The 4,896-nt window shown below is 43.2% G+C and overlaps 1 protein-coding gene across 2 annotated transcripts; it reads right to left on the bottom strand.

Moving 5' to 3' along the window:
- Positions 1-800: 800 nt before the first annotated feature.
- Positions 801-4,448, bottom strand: LOC123439369 (protein MAK16 homolog B-like). 2 transcript variants are annotated; one of them, XM_045116094.1, is made up of 6 exons: positions 4,355-4,448; positions 2,709-2,920; positions 2,016-2,522; positions 1,782-1,916; positions 1,595-1,685; positions 801-1,012 (listed from the first exon to the last, which is right to left on the bottom strand). In XM_045116094.1, exons 3-6 carry the CDS (start codon positions 2,091-2,093, stop codon positions 987-989), a joined length of 330 nt encoding a protein of 109 aa, XP_044972029.1. In that variant the 5' UTR covers positions 2,094-2,522; positions 2,709-2,920; positions 4,355-4,448; the 3' UTR covers positions 801-986. The 2 variants fall into 2 exon arrangements, with proteins under 2 accessions (XP_044972029.1, XP_044972035.1); XM_045116100.1 differs by lacking the exons at positions 2,709-2,920; positions 4,355-4,448 and having other exon boundaries at positions 2,016-2,688.
- Positions 4,449-4,896: the final 448 nt, after the last annotated feature.

The following is a 4,896-nucleotide window of genomic DNA, read 5'->3' as shown; positions in this document are numbered from 1 at the left end:
CATGATATGTGTTTTACTTGGAGCGTCGTGTATTATAGGAGTCTTTTCTTTTTGTTTTATTACAATCATCCTTGATGCAAGCCTTTTTGAGAGGGACATGCACTCATCGTGAATTTGTTAGAATACTCAATGAGCTTCACTTATATCTTTTGAGCTAGGCAATTTAGCTCCCATGAGCTTCACTTATATATTTTGAGCTAGATAATTTTGCTCCCATGAGCTTCCACTACTAGGAAAAAGCCTGCTAGTGGCGCACCTATTTTGGCTACTAATGGCGCACTATAGGTGCGCCACTAGCATCACGCCATTAGATTTTTTTACTAATGGCGCACCACAGGTGCGCCATTAGTATCTGGTATACTAATGGCGCACCAGGCAGTGCGCCATTAGTATTGCTTATGGTGCGCCATTAGTATCTGGTATACTAATGGCGCACCAGGCAGTGCGTCATTAGTATAGCTCATGGTGCTCCATTAGTATGCCTTCCAGGGGCCATATTTACCCATGTGCTCTGGCTTACTAATGGCGCACTAGTTGACGATGCGCCACTAGTGTGCTTTTGTAGTGCACCACTAAAGTGCTGAGTGGTGCGCCACTAGTATGAATATTACGTATTATTTTTTTCTTTTTTTTCTAATATTTGCACATATTACAAAACATATTACTGCACAGAATATAGAGAGCACAACATATAAACAACAGATTTATCGAATACAATAGAAGATTACTCTCTGAATACAATTCATCATATTAGTCTCCGAATTTAAAATACGAACAAAGTTAGAACATTGCAAGTCTCGAGACCGCGAGTAGCGAGTTTGTCTTCACATTACAAGTCGATATCGAACATCTAAACTACCATCACATAGAAGAGAGTTGCGGTCATCACGAGAAAGACAGGCAAAATTATCTAAATTACAACATCATCGACACCAAGCATGTTACTGAAGCCGTGCCTGGAGAATCACATTCGCGTCCTTTGCGTGCTACCCCTGTCCTCGTCTTCTTCCACCTGTTGCAGAAAGGTGAGGAACAAATTATGCTCCGGCAGGAATTTGTGCAAGTTCAAATTAGCGTACGGCACGATGAAATCACTTTGAAAGAAAAACTAACATTGTGAAACAAATGCATATTTTGGGAGAACCCCTACAATAAAGAAATCATCCAAAGAGCTTTCATAAAGAGAAAAGCATAATTACCGATCCCCCCAGGCCACTACTACTTTATGTGTTGGACATCAAATCGTACGTGACAACTGACAAGACAGTAAGATGTGTTCGATTTTATCAATGTTTATAGGCGACATGGTGTATGATCCCCCCTAGGCCACTACTGCAATCATTTTGTATTTTGTATGAAGGTCAGATTTGCAGTTGGCACTACTATGCCAAATAACCATTTTGTCCAAATAAATATTTCTACACCGCATACTTAATTAAACAAGTCAGAATGGAATTTCAAGGCCCATAATTCAGAAAATGTAAAGTTTCTTTACATTATCTAGTGAACACGGAAAAATGAGAAGTATCTTCGCAAATCAGAGCACTCTATAACATGCAAAATTAAAATCAGTAGAAACAAGGGAAATGTTTACCATCTTCATCACCAAAGCCTTCAAAATCTTCCATATCATCCATGTCACCCATCTCGATATCATCACCTTCAACATACTCTATCTCGCCTTCCTGTATTGGCAAGTGAATCCACAATATATGGGGAAGATTGTGAGCAGTGAGAACATAACAAAATTAGCTTGATTCTCAGAGTCGGTACTGTCTTACTTCTTCTTCTTCTATCTCAGGAGCCAACTCATATTTTTCCATGTCAAGGATAGTATCAAACTGCTTGAAGGGGAAATTATAAATTTCACCATAGACACCCTTCCTCAGGCGCTCCTTTAGTTCACTTTCAATACTCTGGTTAATAGCAGGAAAATGTTAGAACATGTGAAGGTAACACTCGGATCGATAGCAGGAAGATGTTAGAACATGGCAATGTATATCAGGAAAAATAACCTTATCTAGTTGAGCAACCTTTTCAGCTTTCTCCAATCTTCGGAGATCGGGCTGAGTTTTCTTCCTCGGGACTGTCATTATCTTCTCTCTAACAGAGCAAAAAAATGTGTTTAGCAACTCTTTATGTGTCAAAAGTTAACATTAAAATTATGTAGAACAACAATGTGAATCAGCATTTAACTTTTCTTTTGTCAAAAGAAAAAAGAATCAGCATGTAATTGAACCTGGTTACATGTTAATGGCACAAATGTTAGACCATCAAGTCTCAGGTCATCACTAGTCAATCGCATGTTCTGACTTTGTAGGTCACCATTATTCATAATGGTGGCCCATAAGACTGTACCGAGTAAAATAATCACATGCAAAAACACTGGACAGTTAAGAAACTTAGACCCTTGTATGGAACTTTGGATAAATGGATGCCGGACGACTCTGCTGCTTCTGATCGGTGCTCATAGCCATCGCCCTCATAGTGCAACGAGGAAGTAAAAGAATTCACGCAATAGACTGCACAGAACACACATGTAAAATTAGCACAAAACACACATATGTGTACGCGGTTATAAGAAGTAAGGCAACAATTACTGTGCTCCAACTAGGCAAATTGCAATTTATAACCAGTGTTAATTTGTAACGCAATGATGGTACAGAAGTAACATATCTAAATTGAAGATTACAAAAGAAGAAACATACCGCAAATTTAAGTGTTTTACCATTAAGCCTAACAAGTCCTGAAAAAAGTCTAACAGCATACTGAGCAATTGCCTCTGTCTCATATTCAGCAAAAGCAAAACCTTTGGGACGCCCAGTTTCCTTGTCACATGGTATGTGTAGGTCTACTACATGGCCGACCTGAATAAGAATCTCATACAAGACTCTCCCAGGGACCTTCTCATCCAAGTTGCCTGTTGAGAAAAACAGGTCATAGAATTAATACAACACAAATCACTGCTAAAGTAATACAACGGAATGAAGATGTGTACAGGAACGATACATCATAGAAAAAGTAGCAAACAGTAGGATTGCCCAGAGAGAACACCATCAGACAGTGATGTCTCAGAACAGCAATGGAGTATAACAACCTACGAAAGTGACCGAGAAAACTAGTGATAGAAGAGCGCTACCCAAACAGACCCAGCTATGCGATTATTCCAAGTAATGGAAGAGTCAATTTGTCGCCATGTCAGGTAATTCCTGAAATAGATGTGGAAAATTTGAAATGTTCTTTGTCCAACACACAACCATCAATGATGATTATACTGTACTGCTTGCAGTTACAGGCAAGGTGGTCAAAGCACATTGTAGCAATATGAAACAAATCTTTGAAGTTGTTTACTGTTTTTTTATCAACCAGCATAACTAGCAACTCAACCTACAAATGGCAGGCTGCCAGCCTTAGCAGTATCATGGCTCTACCTCTATCGTTAAGCAGTCTATATCGAGTTACAAAACTGAAATATCAGGAATCATTTGGCCGGCAAATAAGAACTATTTATCCATCGCATGCTGACATACCACCCAGATAAGATAGAACATGAATCAATTACTACATCCTCCGTCAATCATATATGATGTACAGTAGCATTCAAAGAAATATATCCACGTGACCACATCTACTACTATCAGGTCACAGCCAGAATTCAGGGGTAAATAACGGTCACGAACTATTATGTTGTGCTTACCTCACTTTGAGTTGAAGTCTCCTCATTCTTATCCGACACTGAGTCATTTTTAAGAGACCAGGGAAACCCAAGGAAAACTCAAATACAAGCATAGACAAACAGAGGGAAGTGATGGAAGTAAGGACGATAAACATGCACGCATTACTGCAATTTCTGGCCAACAAATATTGGAAGCTCCACAACCCAAACATCCAGGTGCAAATAGAATGACAGTACCAGTTGCCTTGTCCAAACTCCAAAGCAGTCTTGCAGAAACACCTAAAGACAGTTTCTAACACTGTCACACGCCACAGTAGGTCGGTGATAAAACTCCAATTCATGGTTGAAAACTTGAAATGTTACGGCGCACATGACTAATTCACATATAACATTTACAGTACATGGATAGCGCCAGCAAAACCTTCAGCAGGGCACTAATTTGATTCCTCGACAAAACTGATACATCAAAAAACAAGCTAAAGTGCATCCATTTGATCTGGGTACACACAGAGCCACCGATCTAAACTCTGGAGTAGACTACTACCAGCAACAAGTCAATAACGAGGAATACTCTGCTAAAAAGCTAGATTCAAGTTGCCCGACAGCAGCCATGAGCACGCGGCGTCGCAATTCAGAAGCCCAATCGCAAGGAGTTCAGGCTATCCGACGAAATCCTACCCGTGGAGGCGGAGATCTTGAAGGTGGCGGGCTTGCCGCGCACGACGGGGTCGGGGGAGATCTCCACGCCGCTCACCTTCACTGGATAGTGGCGGCCCTTATCTGCGGAACCAAACACCAATGGAAGCTCGCATCGCACACACAATCCGCGGAATCTCAAAAGTCAAAATGGGGATGGTTTGGCGGCGGAAGGAGAGTTCGGAGCGCTCACTGCAGTACACAGCCCAGCCGCGGCGAGTCGTGGGCCAGAGGGGCGGCGAGGCGAGGGGACGAGGGCGGCGCGGCGACCCTTGAAGGCGAGGGAGGCGCCTGCGAGGGCGGCGGGGCGAGGGCTAGGCCCGACGACGCCTGGTCACCAGCGCGGTGGGACGCGGCGCAACGGCGGGTGGGGCGGGGAGGTGGCGTTGGGGCCGTGGGTGCCGAGGCCGCCCAGATCCTGAGATCCGTCGGCGGGTGGGGGGGCGAGGCCGCGCGGCGGGGATGCGGCCGGCCGACGGCACGGGGGAGCGGGTGGGGGGTGGAGAGAGAGTGGGCAACTACCT

The sequence above is a fragment of the Hordeum vulgare genome, chromosome 1H (genome assembly GCF_904849725.1).
Source record: "Hordeum vulgare subsp. vulgare chromosome 1H, MorexV3_pseudomolecules_assembly, whole genome shotgun sequence".
NCBI classification, from domain to species: Eukaryota; Viridiplantae; Streptophyta; class Magnoliopsida; order Poales; family Poaceae; genus Hordeum; species Hordeum vulgare.
This window is presented reverse-complemented; position numbering and strand designations above follow the sequence as displayed.

Bases quoted from the DNA above. Each gene is read 5' to 3' on its own strand.
- LOC123439369 (XM_045116094.1), bottom strand. From the start codon at position 2,093: ATGACAGTCCCGAGGAAGAAAACTCAGCCCGATCTCCGAAGATTGGAG. The intron at 1,686-1,781 runs GTAAGACAGTAC...TTGCCAATACAG, and splicing joins CTGAGATAGAAGAAGAAGAA to GAAGGCGAGATAGAGTATGT. The intron at 1,013-1,594 runs GTAAACATTTCC...TTTCTGCAACAG, and splicing joins AGGCTTTGGTGATGAAGATG to GTGGAAGAAGACGAGGACAG.